The sequence below is a fragment of the Lynx rufus genome, unplaced genomic scaffold, assembly GCF_022079265.1.
Source record: "Lynx rufus isolate CCGP_SWC_20201006 ecotype Redwood Valley unplaced genomic scaffold, mLynRuf1.p SCAF_3, whole genome shotgun sequence".
NCBI classification, from domain to species: Eukaryota; Metazoa; Chordata; class Mammalia; order Carnivora; family Felidae; genus Lynx; species Lynx rufus.
The window spans coordinates 176,294,407-176,311,648 of record NW_025814845.1 but is presented as its reverse complement, the minus strand read 5'-3'; the positions used below and the strand labels follow the sequence as shown (position 1 = coordinate 176,311,648).

Sequence of the window (17,242 nt, the reverse complement as noted above, 5' to 3'; positions counted from 1 at the left end):
AACTCGTAACCACTTTCTTCAATCCAGTAACACAATAAAGAAGTGTTTGCTTTCATGAGGAAGGCACCAAGGCAAATATAAAACAAACTGAAGAGTCACAGACAATGACATGACACCAGATAATCATTCCGAATGGACAGCTCAATTGACTGGTGGTAACTGAATACGGTGGCTTTTTTCAGGCTGAAGAATTAAACTCAGCCTAGATCTAGGGCAGCAGGAAGAGGTTACCTTTGGAAATATTGGTATCCGATTGCTTCCTGACACTATTACGAGCTACATTCAGACTAGGACAAAGATCAGAATGGCATGCGGTCTTCCATTTCATCACAGCTCAATGTACCCTGGGGGTGGAGACTGAGGGGGGGGGGAAACTGGCCATGATGCTGTCACTGGGCTTGTCCCTACGACGCCCGGAATGCTGTTAACCATACCTGCTCCCCAAAAGCCGGAGTTGTTTAAAGAATGCTCCAGTGTGAAAAATGGACACATTCCCAGCTAAAGACTCAGGGTATCAATTAACCAGGCTCAAAAAATCCCACACCACCAGTTCTGGAATTCTCCCACTCACCTACAATGCTTTAAAAAAGTAAAACAGAAAAACATCTATTGCAAAACAGTCCCCAAAAGAGAAAAAGGAAAAAAAAAAACCCATAAAACTCTTGTCAGCCTTTTGTCCCTTCCATCTCTCACAAAGTATTTCCAAAAAGCTCCAACGCTTAGCAAAAACCAAACCTTTAGACATCTCTAAAGCACAAAACTGGCAGGAAATACCCGAGGAAACTCCCCTCAGAGATTTCAGTAATCTATCTTCCATGCCTTAGAGTGTGCTGGGCAACAGTGATCCCAGGACTACTTAGTCATGCATTACAGACTGAAATTTTTGTCTTTACTAAACCATCATTCACCCCATTTACAAAACATTCTTCTCTAGAATTTCCCAAGAAAAGTGAGCGATAATTTTTACTTTATGATTACGCTGAATTTAAACCAAAGATGATGACAATGACATCTCAAGCCACGAGCACCCCGTAGAGATGTGTCTAATATGCACAATAAGCCAGGGCTCAGCATGAAGCTATCCATCTTCTGTTCAACCACCTGAAATTCCTTCCATGGAAGGCAGGCTGAATTGGGAAAAGGGAAAAGGAGATCCAAAATCCAACAGTGGGCCTGGAACCCGCTTCTGAGGTCTGGGTCTTTTTATTAGGAGAGTATGACACTGGCGACTGTATTTCTCTTTTGCTCGTCCCTAAACCCCCCTGCATTCACATTGAAAAACTTTCCCTGAGAGCCTGTGAGGTTAAGCAAACAGTCGATCAAATGAAACACCGGCATCTTCAAAAAATGCACCTTAAAACATTACCACAGAAGAGCCACGTCCCTCTCTCCACTTACCCACAGAAGAGCCACGTCTTTCTCTCCACTTACCTGGGAAAGCGTGTGGATTGGGCGACCCTCTCTTAAGGCACTTAGAACAGAGAATGTGCACGGTGTAGTGCAGTCCAGGCCATTCCTGAAGTAGGACATTCAGTTCCTCTACCAAGGGGGTTATGGCTTGCCACGCCGTCCATATATTTGGTAACGAGGCATGGCTGGCAATGGACAGAGTGTCTGGCTGCAAGACCCCCTTGGCAGGTCTGTAACTGACCACCACAGGAACCTTCCCTCTATATGCAAAGATCTGAAGTTTACCATCCGATCTGTGTACCACGTGGCTGTTGATCTGGACGCTGTAGCGTGCAAACAACCCGGGCGGGAAGGTAAAGGGAAAACTGTATTCAATCTGCAGCTGCTCGGCCACAAAAGACTGTCCGGCCAGGTTGGTCCCGTTGATCCAGGCCTCTGCGTGGGGCACATCATTCTGCACATAGCATGGGAACTTGTACCAGGCCGTGGACCCATTCAAAGGCTTGCCCTTGGGTTTATTGAGGCAGTAACAGAGTCCCATCTTCTCCAGCAGCTCCAGCAGCAGCTGAAAGTCCTGCTGGGCCTGGACATGAGGCTTCAGCAGCAACCGAATGACATGGGCTGGCAGGAGCCCATGAAGCAGAAAGCCCTCCACATAGTGATGGAGCTGGGTGGTCCGGAGCAGTTCCTGGCCCGGGGTGGGCGCCGCCGCCGGTGGGGAACTTTCCCCCTCACCCTCACCCTCGCCGCTGGTCCCCAGAAGCAGCTTGTGCAGCAGCAAGGAAGGATCCCGCTGGAAGAAGACATTGAGGATGTCGATGAGGCGGGTGAGGTTGTGGAAGACGTGCTCCTTGAGAGCTGGGCTGTCCTCAAAGTAGAGCAGCTTGCCGCTCTCGTGCAGGTAGGAAAGGGCGCTCTGCAGCCGGTCCTCGGTCAGCCCCGCCTGCAGGCCCAGGCGAGCGGAGTCCCACCAGCTCAGCCACAGTCGTTGCGCCTGGGGCGGCTGGAAATGCAGTTCCTCCAGCACCTGCCAGGACCGAGGCAGCACTCTGTGTAAATTGGGGAAGATTTCCCTGTGCTCGGCGACCGAGAGCAGTTTGTCCCGAAGGCGCTGTAACTGGCGAGGGTCCCTGCAGCTAACGGGCAACACCGGGGAGAGGATCTGCAGCCGGTGGTTGAGCAGGTACTGAAAGTGGGCCTTGCGCCGCCGAAGGTTCTTGTCGGAAACCCCGTAGTAGGCTGCGTGGGGGCTGGCGGAGCGCAGCTCGAAGTCCCGGGCCAGGGCCTCGTCCACCACCCGAGCCAACCGGCTCAGCCCCTCGGCGTCGTGCTTCTCCTGCAGGGCGATCTGGCGGTGAATGTCCAGGCACTTCTCCTCCAGCTCCCGCTCCCCACACAAGTCTGCGTGCGTGCCCACGATGCACACCACGGCGTGAGGCACGCGGGCCCCCACCCGGTGCAAGAAGGAGCCCACGGTGGTGGGAAAGCGGGGCGGCTCGTAGGTGGCCAGGTTCACCACCAGCACATAAAGGGCTCCTGGGGAGAGGAAGAAGGGCTGGATCACCTCGTAACTTTCATCCCCGGCCAAGTCGTACACAATGAACCGCAGCCCCCGCGAAGCGTCGGCCGTCCAGCTGGTCACCTCGATGCCTTTGCTCACAGAAGGAGCCGCAGGCGGGTAGCTCTTTTCCTTGTCCCCTCCTCCTTGGTTTCCGTCCACTCTCTCCTCCGTGAGGCAGTGGCGGAGAAGGGTCTTCCCCGCAGCCTTGTGGCCCATCAGAAGCAGCTTGAGGCGGGGCTGCACGGCCGGCTGTGAATGAGCCAGCTCCTTCTGGTAGGCTGCGATGTAGGGGATCCCCTTCATACAGACCTCGTAGGGGGGCTGGATCAGCGGGTTGTCCTTGATCTTCCACAGGCCCACCCTCGAGAGCTGGCCAAAGTTGTCCGGCAGCACTGCGATCTGGTTCCCTTGCAGCACCAGCTCCTCCAGGCCGGTCAGCTCCACAATGGAGTCGGGCAGGTAGCGGATCCGGTTGTTATCCAGCCAGAGGGTGAGCAGCCGGCCCAGGCCCGAGATGAGGGATGGCACGGAGGTGAGCTGGTTGCGGCTAAGGTAGAGCTCCTCCAGCCCAGCCAGGGGCAGCAACGCGGCAGGGAACTCCTCGAAGAGGTTGGAGGAGAGGTTGAGCATTTTGAGTCGCTGCAGGCGGCTGAACTGGGCGGGCAGAGCCTGCAGCCCGTTGTTGTCCAGCATGAGGCTCTCCAGGCTGGCCAGCTCGCAGAAGCCGCTGGGCAGGGTGCCAAGCTCGGCCCCGCTCAGCCAGAGGATCTTGAGGGCACGCAGGGCACTGATATCCTCAGGTAGGCCCCGCAGCCGGTTGCTGGACACGTCCAGCTCCTCCAGGGCCGCCAGCTGCAGCAGCTGCCGCGGGAAAGCGGTGAGCTGGTTGTGGTCCACGTCGAGGGTGCGCAGGCGGAAGAGGCAGGAGAGGGAGTCGGGCAGGTGCGCCAGTCGGTTAAAGCTGACGTCCAGCTCCTCCAGGTGGGCAAGGGCCCCCAGCTGGGCCGGCAGGGCGGGCAGCTGGTTGTGGCTGAGGTTGAGCTTGCGCAGCTCCCGCAGGGCACTCACCACCTCCGCGCCCAGGGCGGTCAGGCGGTTGTGGCTCACGTCCAGCTCGGTGAGGTGGTGGCCCAACTCAGCCACGGCCGGGGGCAGCCGGGCGAAGCGGTTCCTGCGCAGGACCAGGACGCGCAGGCTGCCCAGCGCCGAGCCCAGCCCGTCGGGCACCTCCTCCAGGCCGTTGTTCCCCAGGTTCAGCACCTCAATGTCCCCGATGTTGGCCGGCAGCACGAGCTGCGGGGCGTCGGGGGAGTCGAGCTGCTCGGCGCCGGCCCCCGGGCAGCCCCCGGCCGCGCTGAGGGTGAGCTGGCGCAGGTTGCTCCGCAGCTTCCTGGCGCGCAGGGCGGCGTCCCGCCACAGCCTCACCGTCTTCAGGTTCCCACTGTCCTTCCCAGCCATGGCGGGGCCCCGGGCCGACACCCTCGCGCCGGCGCCCGCAGCTACATGCCGCGCTGCGCCCGGGCGGGCGCCAGTCTCCCGGGCCCTCTCGCCCCTCCCTTCCCACCAGCCCTCGGCGACCGGCGGCTGAGGGTCCTAGCGCAGCCAGCGGCGGGGCGCCCGCAGCTGGGGGGCGGCGGCGGCGACGCGAGCAGCTCCGGGGGGCGCCGAGCGCGCGGCGCGGGGGGAGGCGGCGGCGGCCGGCGGGCAGCGCAGCTCGCATTCTCCTCGCGCCCCGGCCATGGGCGCGCCGGGGCAGCAGGGCCGCCGCCCGCCGCGCCGCGGAAGATGCCTGCTGCTCCTCCTCCCGCTCTGCCCGCCTCGCGGCGCCTCGGTGCCGACTCCGGCCCCGCTACCCTCGCAGCCGCGGCCCCGCGGCCGGCAGCGTCGTCGCCTCCGCGAGCTCCAGGAGGAGGGCGGCGCTCGGCTCCGCGGCCGGCATGTTGCGGGCGCAGGGCCGGGGCGCAGCCGGGAGGAGGGGGCGGCGGCGCCTCCTTGTCTCCGCTTTCCCCGGGCTCGGGCGGGAGCGCGAGCGCCGCGTCCCCGGCGCTGGGAGGGCGCGATCGGGAAGCGGCAGCGCCGCCCGGCGGAGCGGCCCCCACGTGACCGGCGGAGGCGCCGCGTGTTCCCGGCACCGCCCCGGGGGCGGGAGCCGCTGGGCGAGCGGCGGCTGCGGGGCCGGAGGCGCCCGCGGGTGCGGGCCCGGGACGGGGACCGCGCTCGGCCGGGCGCGCGCGGGGAGCCGGCCCTGGCTACGGATCCGGGCTTCGGGGTTTTCCCGGTGGGGCTGGCCTGCGTCTGGCTCTTTGTTGGCCCCGCGCCTCTAAGGATTCCTTTTTCTCCCCTCCTGGGTCGGGGCCGGGGGCCGCCCTTGCTCATTTCTTTACCGCCCTTCCCCTTCCCCTGACCCTGCATCCACACTGTGATGGAACTGGCGGGATTCGGGGGCCTGGGTTGCGTTGTAAGAGCTTAGAACGAGAGTGTGACTAAACAAAAGGACTAAAGCAGGCAACCGTTCGTTCATTTGGTAAATATTTATTGAGGCCCTATTTTGTGCCAGACTGACTGAGACAGACGTTCTCAGCTCTCCTGGGGAAGACTTGGAGCAGGCTCCTGGCCGGAGTTGGGGAGTCGGGGAGGGGCTGGGGGGCTGGGGTACGCAATGCAAGGGCTTTTCATGTAGGGTATCCCATTTATCCCCACAACGACCCCGTGAAACAAATCCCATATCCCCATCGTACAGTACTTTTACTGTTAGTTCAAGAAAATGGCAGCCGTTTCCAGGCAAAATGCACAGCCCAGTGCTCGTTTTTAAGGTTTATTTTTCCTCTGTTAGGAGGTTTCCTTGAGATCACATCTACAGTAAGTAAGTAATATCTTCAGAATTTACCCAAACCTCGGGGCGCCTCCGTGGCTCAGTCGGTTAAGCCTCCGACTTGGACTCAGGTTATGATTTCACAGCTTGTGGGTTCGAGCGGAGCGTGGGGCTTTGAGCGGATGGCCCTGAGTCTGGAGCCCGCTTTCTTGGGATTCTGTGTCCCCCTCCCCCACTGGGGTCTGTCTCTGTCTCTCAAAAAAATGAATAAACATTAAAAAAAAATTACCAAAACCTCAAAACCCATTAGGTATCTGATATCACTTCCATCATGGCCTCTGAATTGGTTAATAATGAAGCAAATAGTTTTCAGATGCAAGACTAAATGTGATTGGTTAAATGCACCATGGTTTAAATGCACCACTTAGCGCACCAATTGTTCTCCCTTCACATGTCGTTGCTCTCATTTGCGGACCCATCTTTGGTGCAGTTATCTAGGTAGTAATAGTTTGTCTCTTCAAAGAGGGCTGTTGAACATCTTAGTCTGGAAATCTGCCCCAGGGATGGTTATCAAGCCTTGGTCCTACATCTTGTAACTGGCAGATGCTTCTGGGGCCAGGCCTCTCCCACACCACAGGTGAAATGTAGGTAGTCAGAAGGGAGAACTGAGCTGTGTTCTGAAGAAACTTCCTAGGAGATCAAATTGCCCAAGGATTCCTCCAGCCTCTCAGCCCAAGAAACACTCTAGATGACCTACACTGACCTTTTTTTTTTTTTTCCAGCAGAGTAAACAGGCCCCAAATAAGCAACTTTTCAATCAGCCAGCTAGGTAAAGGGCAGAGCCGGGTTTGCTAACCCCCCATGTGGGTGATTCCCCTGGTGCATCATCTTCACGGTGTTCTTCAGACCCTAAATTCTCCACCTTTAGCTCCTTCCAACCCATATGTGAAGCTCGGGCTCAGGAAGGAGACTGGAGAAGGCATGAGTTCCCTACCCCACTTTCAGTGGCTAACCTGAAGTCCTAAAGTGGTTTGGAGTAGATCTAAATGACCTGTACTGAACTGTTCCCCTTTACATTTTTTTTAATGTTTATTTTTGAGAGAAAGAGAAAGAGAGAGTGAGTATGATCAGTGGAGGGACCGAGACAGAGGGAGACACAAAATTCAAAGCAGACTCCAGGCTCTGAGCTGTCAACAGAGAGCCCGACGCAGGGCTCAAACTCATGAACCCTAAGATCATACTTGAGCCGTAGTCAGCCGCTTAAGCGACTGAGCCACCCAGGGGCCCCTAAGCTGTTCCCCTTTAGAAGCCATCAGAAAATTATACTTACATTTTAAAAAGACTTCCATGTCTTTGAAGACCGTGCTCTCCTTTGTCAGGAGATAACCTGTGATTTTCTGTATCTGATAACTAGAGCTGAGAGGGCTAGAGAGTGCCCTGTTTGGGACCTCTCAGCCCTCCCTGCAACGCTAAAGCCTGGTGTGAAATCTCAGCAGGAATACACCTTTCTGAGCCCCTCCACCTACTCTGTGTTGTTGCGGTCAGTCATGTAGGAAGCCTTGTAATGTCTGCTTTCAAGAGCTCTTTGAGAGTCATTATGCTAATAACTAAAAAGTCAAATCAGGAGAATGTAATGATAAAATAAAACTCTGGGAAAATAAATTGTGTCCAGTATGGCTCTTAAATCCACGCAAGGTTGGGCACCCAACCTTGGCACATCTGGTCCTCCTCTAGCCACACACACCCCTTGTGGAAAAGTTTCTGATGGGCCAGTGAGGAATATGGACATGCCCCTTCAACCTTCTAGAACACTTTTGGTATGAAGAACGCTAAATTCCTGGTGCAAACAGCTGGGGAAGGTGGACACAGTCCTGCCTGGTCATTCAGGAGTTGCTGCTGTGTATATCCCTCGCCTCCAGGGTGTGGATGGCCGTCTGTGTGTGCCAGTCCCAGTCCCCTCCCTGTGTTGGATGGAGCCCACGTTAGGATGGGGGGGGAGTGGCGCGTGGATATGCCACATTTGTCAGCGAAATGTAGCACATTTAGATATTTAGGCATATAGAATATGGACCTCTGTTTATTGTTTTGCCCCAGGCGCTGCAAAAGTTAGGGGTGGTCCTGCATGTTAGGGTTTTCCTAAAAGCATTTCATTTTAACCGCTGCCATGTGATGGCAATGGCATTCTACGCATAGGGCTTCCTTCCAAAGTGTAGCCTCTCCTAGGGCACCCGTTGTTGCTTCCAGGGAAAGGGAGGTCACGCTTGAGGAGGCTGCGTGTTAAGCGAGGCCTTGAAAGATGTGGCTGTCAGTCATGGTGTAAAGGGCCCCGGTGGCCGGGGTACTCTCCTCTTACCCTCCTCACTAAGACCAGCAACAAGTTCCAAATAAGCCTTCGTCTCTGATATCTTCTGCTCTGTCTTCAACATACTCCACTTTCTTCCGTCTTGCCAGATTTTCCTCTTGACCTTGCTGACCCGCTAGCTGTTATCTCAATGCTTTACTTCTTCTCCCTGTCGCATGACTTACATAAGTGGTCTGGGGCCAGTGGTCAGGCTCCTCTCCACTGGTTCCCTCCTTGGGCCTGGTAATCTGGCTTCCATCCCCACCGGGCCAGCAGCATCGCTCCCTAAAGGTGACCTCACCCTTCTTCCGTGGCTTCCCGTTGTGAATAGTGTTAGGCAACTCCATTTGGAAACTTGCTCCCTCCTTGGCCCGTGGGATATTTGGTGTCACGTTAAGTCTTGGGTTTTCAAAAAGAGCCTTACAAAGGCCGACTATTTCCTTGTAGGAATCGGGTTTGCCAGTAGAATAAGGCTGTGAAAGGAACCACTGCTACAACCACATGGACAAACCGGCTAGGACTTGCCTCGATTATGGGTAGCTTCTTATGAAAATATTTAGTCATTACGTTCTTCCTGTTTATGTTTCTCTAGTTATATTAAAAATGCTGGGGCGCCTGGGTGGCTCAGTCAGCGGAGTGTCCAACTTCGGCTCGGGTCATGATCTCACAGTTCATGGGTTCGAGCCGCGTGTCAGGCTCTGTGCTGACAGCTCAGAGCCTGGAGCCTGCTTCGGATTCTGTGTCTCCTTCTTTCTCTGCCTCTCCCCCGCTCATGCTCTCTCTCTCTCTCTCTCTCTCTCTCTCTCAAAAATGAATAAACATCAAAAAAAATTTTTTTAATCCTTGATTTGGGGGCACCTGCCTGGCTCAGTTAGAGGGGCACGTGCATCTTGATGTCAGGGTCATGAGTTAGAGCCCCACTTTCTGCATAGATTACTTAATAATAAAAAAAAAATCTTTAAAAAAATGCTTACATTTGGAAAATCATGTGAGTACCCGTTTCCACTGAATTTTAATGTTATCCACCACAGCTTAATCAAGTCTTTATTCTAAGATAACCACATGTCCCGGTGTGCCCAAGACGGAGGGGTTTTCCAGGATAGGAGACATCCTGCACCTAAAATCAGGCCATTTCTAGGAAACTAGCACAGTTAGCTAACACACTTGGTCTTCCAAAAGACCCCTTTTTCTTGCTTTCTCCTTACCTTTCAGGAGTTCAGAACCCTCAGCTTCCCGGAAACGTATCACTTTACTTGCTTCAGTGGCTTTAGACTTTCAAAACAGTTCTGATTTCAGGACATTCGTGGGCTTGAGGTTTGAACTGGCTTTGGAGAATGGAAACTGGCTATCTAGGTAACCTAGAGTTACAGCATTGCATGAGAAAATTTACTTCTCTCCTCGAAGTCTGGAGAGGCCAAGTATATGCTGCCTTTATCATGACAAGAGGGAAGGTCTTCCCACGTTCTCCTTTCTTCTAATTTTACGTCCAGCTAGTATTTTGTTTGGAAAAACAATAGCAACAAAAATGCTCCTTTGGACCTGGCTACAGGCAAATAAGAGAAAATCTCACCTCCGTGATTTTAGTCAAGCCATACCCTTCTTGGTTTGGTTTTGCTGGAGATAGAAGCAGGGGATATCAAGGGAAAACCGGAGGAAAGAGGCAAAGAAGGTTTTAGGCTTGTCATGCAGAAGAGGATTAGAAATAAAGCCTTAAGGGGACGCCCCGCTGGCTCAATTGATGGAGCACGTGACTCTTGATCTTGGGGTTGTAGGTTCAAGCCCCGTGTTGGGTGTAGAGATTATTTAAAAATAAAATCTTTTTAAAACAGGAAGAAAGCACGGCTTAAGAATCGACATAGGACAGTTTAGCCACAGGGGATCTTGGAAGGTACTGGGCACGACTAACCAAGATATCAAAGAGTAATCACTCGTAATAGTAACTAACGTGTATGAAAGGTTGTCTATGTGCTCAGACACTGTGCTGTAAGCGTTTCATGCAAGGCTTCACGTAATCTTCACCAAAGCCTCGTCCACTTTTCTCCTCATTTTACAGATGGAGGAAAATGAAGGTGGTGGAATCCAGACTCCACAGAAGGCGGAGTCCAAAACTTATGTTTTAATCACTGTGCTATTTCTTGGGGAGAGGAATGGGTCTTGTTCACTGTCAGCCGACTGTGTATTTTAAGCTATAGAGAAGTGGTACCAGCTGGAGAAATTGAACTTTGCTCTTACAGCATTGAAGAATGCCATATTGGACAAGTGAAATCTCTAAACAAACACTATCTCCAAACTACAAGAAATGGGTTTAACATCTGTTCTTAAATGTTACAGCAGGAAACAGAATTTGTCTGCCATTTGTAGATAAGCTGTGTTTGACTTGTTTGTCTATTTGGAGAGAAAGGATTTAATACAAGTGTCCATAATACTATGGAAGGCATTTCAGATTCTGTCTTTTGGGAAGAGCAATAAGGGGGAAAAAATGAAGAAGGTAGAAAACTAAATTATCAAGCTAAGATTAAGTACGAAGAATCTGTCATCTTTTGTTTAGGGGGAAAAAAAACTTAAACTTTTCTTACCCCTCTTTGGACTCACCGTCTGATTTGAATGCAAGCCAGCATATATCAGCATTGGCTAAGAAGTCTGAGTGGTCACTTAACTACCAACAGAGCATAAAAAAAAAAAGAAAAAAAAAATGTGTTCAAGACACTGACTCCCCCAGAGAGCAAAGGCAAAATTGTACCAATATGTCCGTTGTTTTTTCTTTCCCCGGCTCTACAGAAAACAAATTTATCTTGGAACGGGCGGCATTCAATTTAACATTGGATCTCTTTGTGTTTCCAGGTCAAACAGGAACACATATGCTCCCTACTGAGGAAAATAAACTGCAATGTATTTTTAGCATCCGTTGGAAGTACTTTCAGCTGAAGATATTCTGCAGGATCTAGACTATTTCACTGAGGGCCAAAGGCCTGGCCACAATGCCACCTAGAATTCTAGCACTTGCCCTGGGGGGTCTGTAAGTAGTGGTGTCCCTGAACCCCCACCCCACCCCTCTTCGTTCTCAGCCCAAGTCCTGTTGCAGACATCCTCTTTTGGAAAAAAAGAAGGCAAATCATTCCAGAGAGAGACAAATGAAAAACATCTGTGAAATAGTTACAGCAAATGGAGCTGACTGTAGAACACTTGGCACTGGGAGGAGGGAAGAGGGAGGATGAAGAGCAGAGAGGATGCCCCCTCCCACCCCTTTCGCACCTAATGCTGAAGGTGAGCCAGGAACAGGGAGCCACTCTATGGTACACCCTTTGCGAAAGAGAGAACGAGGCAGCGCTCCAGCAGACCCGAGCGACAATCGAGTGGTTTCAGGTTCTGTGCCCTCTCCGAGGATGGTGTGTGTCCAGCCTATGCAGGTCTGGGAGTAGTTTCAGTTCCTAGCCTGAAATGTAGTAAGTTTGTTCATGGGATTTGGTGACAGGGAGACAGATGGTTTAAGACTTTGCTTCTGTCTGCATAGTTTTGAAAAATATTTTTCATTTTTTAAAATTTACTTTGAGAGAGAGAGAGAGAGAGAGAGAGAGAGAGCAGGGGAGGGGGGGGGCAGTTGGAGAACCCCAAGCAGGCTCCGCGCTGTCAGCACAGAGCCCCCCTCGGGGCGTGATATCGTGAACCTGGACATCACGAACTGAACGAAAATCAAGAGTCAGATGCTTAACCCACTGAGCCGCCCAGGGGCCCCTCCAAAAAATAGTATTCATTTTTAAATATTTTCATTTAATTTCATTTTCAAATTTAGTTAACTGCTAGTTTCAAATAAATGGCACAGGCATATTGCCTCCTCCTTGTGAAACATTGTATTTCTAAAATGAAAACAGTCCAGGGGGACGTCTACAGTGACACAAAACACACATCATGAAGCCCAGCATGGCACCAAAGTAGATCATACAAAGTCTTGTGGTGCCCAGGTGGCTCAGTCTGTTCAGGAGCTGACTCTTGATTTCCACGATAACTGTGCAGAACGTGCTTGGGATTCTCTTTCTCCCTCTCTCTCTGCCCCTCTCCCCTGCTCATGTGCATGGTCTCTCTCTCTCTCTCTCTCTCAAAAAAATTAACATTAAAAAAATAAGAAGTCTTCCCAAAGAACTACAGTTTTTATTATTATTATAATAAAGCCATGTATTTAGGGGCACCTGGGTGGCTCAGTTGGCTACGCGTCCAACATCAGCTCAGGTCATGATCTCAAGGTTCGCGAGTTTGAGCCCCACGTTGGGCTCTTTGCTGACAGCTCAGAGCCTGGAGCCTGCTCCGGATTCTGTGTCTCCCTTTCTCTCTGTTTCTCCCCCACTTGCAGTCTGTCTCTCTCTCTCTCTCTCTCTCAAAAATAAATAAAGATTAAAAAAAATTTTTTTAAATAAAGCCATGTACTTATTAAAAGACAGGAAAGCCAAAGTTACCATTTATGTTCTTCCTGATGTTTTATTACTCCTGTAGCCAAAAGGAGTTTCTGTTTCCTCTTCTGTAATGCAGAACAATAAAACCTGATTCCCTACCTAAACTTCTTCATCCTATGAAATGGTGAAATGTCTTGGAATAATGCCATGTAAATATAAGAAACTACGGTGTGTCGAAATATAAGCATCACAGTCGGTCATGGCTTCATTATTCATCCAATAAATATTTCCATAAGGCTCAGTGCAGCGTACCTGAATACAAGATAACTGAAGAGAGCTTCTGTCTATGTTGTCTTCATCTAGGTGGAAAAATACAGTCTTGTCTAAGTTGGTTAAGACAGTCTTCAGAAGCTACTGTCCTTTTCAGAATTCTCAGAGCAGATTTGAGGAAGTCTAGCAGAATCCTAAGTTTTGTTCCTTTGTTCCCAAAGGACAGTGGCTCTTCAGATGTTAAAGAACAATTTGAGGAAGCTTTTCCCTTCCTCTGTAAGATATAATACTGTTTGATGGTCTTTGTGGTTCTGGACTACAATCATATTGACATTTAATTTACATTTTCAAAACTAAGAGGACAAGGTTTATGCATTAGGAATTTGGGTTTTTTTCTAGCACAGAATATTAAATTGATTCTTCTTCATCTTTTTTTTTTTAACATTGGCTTTTTAAAATAAGCCGTTTAAGGGGCGCCTGGGTAGCGCAGTCGGTTAAACGTCCGACTTCAGCCAGGTCACGATCTCGCGGTCCGTGAGTTCGAGCCCCGCGTCGGGCTCTGGGCTGATGGCTCAGAGCCTGGAGCCTGTTTCCAATTCTGTGTCTCCCTCTCTCTCTGCCCCTTCCCCGTTCATGCTCTGTCTCTCTCTGTCCCAAAAATAAATAAACGTTGAAAAAAAAATTTAAAAAAATAAAATAAAATAAAATAAAATAAGCCGTTTAAAACAGGTTTAACGTGATGTATACAAATGAAATAAAAATTTGCCCCAAGATTAACTGGAAAAAATTATAGGAGCTTTCTCCTAGGAGTTTAAGTTTGTGAGGGAGGAAAAAGAATTTTCCCTGTTTCCTCCCGAGTTCTTGGCCGAGGCCTCTGTAATAATAAAGGATAGACTGACAAGAGAAAAACAAACAGAAGTTATGAACATGTATACTTCGTGTATAAACAGGAGATACTCAGAGGAGAGGGAGTAATTCAAAGCTGTGGCTGACTACTATGGCTTATATAGCATCTTTAGCTGAAGACAGAAGAAAGATGTGGGAGGACCAGCAAGGGGCAGTGGGATTGACATGCGCATTTAAATCAGTGCTTTCCCCATTGGTGAGGGTCTACAGTTGTCCCCAGGGATTAACCTTTGCCCTGCCTGGTAGAGAGGGATACCCTTGTAAATGTCTGTCCTACTTTGAGGCGAGATACAAGCTTTTCTTGTATCTGCTTCTCAGTCGCCTTCAGCTCATAATAATCCTTCTGCTCAAGTGACATATTCTGGGGCAGCACATTCTGCTACCCTTGAGGACTGAGCAAGTTAGTCTTTCTTGGATCCAGATGTTAAGCTGGAAACCATGAGCAGCTGTCTCTGGACTATCAGAGGGACGTGGGAGGAGAGGAAAGCCAGTCCACCATGAAAGGAAAAGGCAGACATGAAATGACAGCAGATATAAGAGAGAGAGCATAATATCTTGAATTTCCAACAACATTTTGATTTCTTGCCTGGGATTCATGAGTCTTGGCTACATTCCCTGCCCTAAAGACTTACCATAAATCCCCTGCTTTTGCCAGAGCACCTTGAATTGGCTTCTTTTTGAAACAGCAGAATCTTAGCATAGAAATTTGTGTCTGAGAGTGAGTTTGCAAGTTACAGACCATTAAAGAAAATGGTTATGTCAAAGCAGATGGGGTGAGAAGTGAATGGTCCTGGAAACAAAGGAGACTATGTGAAAGTGTGTTCGGTTCTTGCAGCCTTTGAAGAAAGTGCAAAGAGAGCAAGAAGGAGATAGGCTTCAGGCCAAGGTTGCCTAGAGAAAAGCAGAGTAAGAATGTAATTATGAACTAGAAGGCTTTCTGACTGCAGCCAGCCACGTAAGCCTGTTCAAAGACAGTCTCAACAGCATTTAAAAAGACAACGTGGGGATCAATACAAGCAGATTCTGTGTTACGACTGCTTCTGAAACTATGATTCGTGGGTTTATTGAGACAATGTATAATCTCAGCAATTCGAATGGAAATATCTTTGAGAAACCAGAGGTGCTGAGGACTTTAATTCAAAACTTCACCATTAACTCAGAAAACCCTCCATATGTGTCCCTTCCATTCATCTTATTAGATAAATACAATGAGGGCCGCCCCCACTGTAAAGTAGTTCAGCTCAAATAAATTTGGAGATACAGGTACCATTTCGTGCTACATGATAGGATAAAAGTGCCATAACAAGCTGAAGAAAATGAAAAACGGGAAATATTTTCAATACACGTAACATAGGGTTTGTATATCAAGGGTTTATATATCAAGATATATAAGGAATTCCCAGAAATCAGTTTGCAAACAATGAATACCATACTAAAAAATGCAAAGAAAACAGCTTTTTAACTTTTTTGAATGTTCATTTATTTTTGAAAGAGAGAGGGAAACAAAGCACGAGGTAGGAAGGAGTAGAGAGAGAGGAAGACACAGAATCTAAAGCAGGCTCCAGACTCTGAGCTGTCAGGACAAAACCTGACGCGAGGCTCGAACTCACAAACTCATGAACTATGGGATCATGACCTGAGCTGAAGTCGGACGTTTAACCAACTGAGCCACCCAGGCACCCCAGAAAATAGCTCTTTTAGAAGAAATACCTCGAGATGACAAATATATGGAAAAATAGGTTTTTTTAATTTTTAAAAATGTTTATTTATTATTTTGAGAGAGAGAGAGAGAGAAAGTAAGCAGAGGAGGGGAAGAGAGAGAGGGAGACAGAGAATCCCAAGCAGGCTCTGCCCTGTCAGCACAGAGTCTGATGTGGGGCTCAAACTCACAAACCATGAGATCATGACCTGAGCCAAAATCAAGAGTTGGACACTTAACCGACTGAGCCACCCAGGCTCCCTCAAAAGTAGTTCACTCAAAGTGTAATCAAAGTGATGAAAATTAAAATAGTAGACCATATTTAGCCTATCAAACCGCCATAGATCTTACGTATTTATACTGATCTTTGTTTTCCATTTTTTGAGATGTAATTTATATACATAACTGTGTAAGCTTAAAGTATACAGCATAATTGTTTGACTCATGTGTATAAGATGACTACCACCGTAAGTTTACTTAATATCCATCATTGCATACAAATACAATAAAAAGAAAATGCAAAAACAAAACAATTAACAAACAGTGTAAATAGAAGAATAAGGAAACAGCACTCACAGGTTGGATTACAGCTAGGAGTACATTGGCACAACTTAAATAATAATTGGCAAAACCCTAAGGAAATATTCTACTCCTGGGAAGTGTTCTGAAGAAATAGAGATGCACCCAAAGATCCACATACAATAGTATTAAGTGGGGAAAATTGGAAACACCCTGGATTTCTAGTAATAGAGTAATGATTAAGTAAATGCTGGCACACCTATAGCATAGAATCTATGTAGCCATTAGCAATTGTTTTCCAAAAAAAATGTAATAACTTTAAAAATACCTATGTTGTTACATTTGTTGAAAATATCACGATACAGTTCTTCATATAAAGCAGGACCTGACTTTGGTGTAAATAGATATGTACATACCTACATATATTTATATGTATTGTGAGTGTAAATGCACATTAATAGAAAAAAAAAAGCCTGGAAATGTATGCATCAAATTGTGAGTAGTTGTTTTCTCTGCTTGCCGGACTTACACCAATTTTTATTTTCTTCCTTTTTTGTTTTCCAAATTTTCTATAACAGGTATTGTCTTTACCACTAGATTAAGTTATATCTTAAAAGAATGGTATGCAGGGGCGCCTGGGTGGCTCAGCCGGTTGAATGTCCGGCTCTTGATTTCAGCTCAGGTCCTGATCCTGGGGTTGTGGGATCAAGCCCTGAGTCAGGTTCTGTGCTGAGCGTAGGGTCTGCTTAGGTCTCTCTCTCTCTCTCTCTCTCTCTCTCTCTCTCTCTCTCTCTCTCTCCCTCTCTCTCTCTCCCTCTCTCTCTCTCTCTCTATCTCTCTCTCTCTTTCTTTCTCTTTCTCTCCCTCTGTCTTCTGGTCCACTCATACTCTCTCTCTCTAAAAAATAAGTAAATAAATAATAAAAAGAAATAAAAGGAAGTCATGCCAAAAAGTACATATACTTTGCTTAAGCAATGAGAAAAAGCACTTCTTGTCTTTAATGTTATATTTCTATATTTCAGTTTACTATTTGTTTGAGAGCAAATACATTCACAAGGAAATTCCTCTCTTAACCTAAAATATCAATCGAAACTTCCCTCTTCACCTTAACTGCAACTGTTATCCTACATGGGCAGTTTCTCTATATTAGCTGCATGAGACTCTTTAAGCATTTTAAAATACATTCCAAAAACATCAGGACTATGGTTGCCTAGGATTACAATACAAAACATTTCCAGAACTCTCACTTCCAGCTACAGAGGATATTTGAAACACATGAAGTTCTGAGAATGCTGCCTTTGCTTAGCTTTAATCCTGGTAAAGAGAGTTTTCTGCCCTA

At 48.7% G+C, this 17,242-nt stretch overlaps 1 protein-coding gene across 8 annotated transcripts in view; it reads right to left on the bottom strand.

Annotated features, from left to right (window-relative positions):
• Positions 1-4,429, bottom strand: part of MFHAS1 (multifunctional ROCO family signaling regulator 1) — a 100,698-nt gene extending 96,269 nt beyond the window's left edge. For all 8 annotated transcript variants that reach the window (XM_047090578.1, XM_047090576.1, XM_047090577.1 and 5 more), the window contains exon 1: positions 1,432-4,429. In XM_047090578.1, the coding sequence (XP_046946534.1) occupies positions 1,432-4,429 (2,998 nt within the window). The remainder of the gene's footprint in view (positions 1-1,431) is intronic.
• Between the last annotated feature and the right edge of the window lie 12,813 nt (positions 4,430-17,242).